Below are 356 nucleotides of genomic sequence, written 5' to 3' on the forward strand. Positions count from 1 at the left end.
AGAGCGGTTGAAGCTGTTGCTCTTGCAGAGATCAAGGCTATATCAAACAATGATGGCTCAACTGGAATTACACTTACGTTTGAGGGGTATTCATCTCTGGTCCGCAGAGCTCGAGATGCTGAGGAGCTATCTAAGAAGAGAGTAGTAGATGCTATGGAGCAAGTCGATGATGCAAACATATCAAACATGGAAATTTTGAAAAAGGTAGAGGAGGCAACTGAAGAAGTCAAAACCAGTAGAAAGGCATTGGAAGAAGCTCTGAGCACAGTGGAGGCTGCAAATAAAGGGAAGTTAGCAGTTGAAGAAGCTCTTCGCAAATGGAGATCTGAACATGGTCAAAGAAGACGTTCTATACA

The 356-nt window shown here is 43.3% G+C and overlaps 1 protein-coding gene across 1 annotated transcript; it reads left to right on the forward strand.

Moving 5' to 3' along the window:
* Positions 1-3: 3 nt before the first annotated feature.
* On the forward strand, positions 4-346 carry LOC112094759 (WEB family protein At2g38370-like; the record flags this gene model as incomplete). Its single annotated transcript, XM_024176461.1, has 1 exon — positions 4-346. A coding segment is annotated over one exon (343 nt), but the record flags the coding sequence as incomplete, so codon positions are not given.
* Between the last annotated feature and the right edge of the window lie 10 nt (positions 347-356).

This window comes from Morus notabilis, unplaced genomic scaffold, assembly GCF_000414095.1.
Source record: "Morus notabilis unplaced genomic scaffold, ASM41409v2 C11118927, whole genome shotgun sequence".
Taxonomy (NCBI): Eukaryota; Viridiplantae; Streptophyta; class Magnoliopsida; order Rosales; family Moraceae; genus Morus; species Morus notabilis.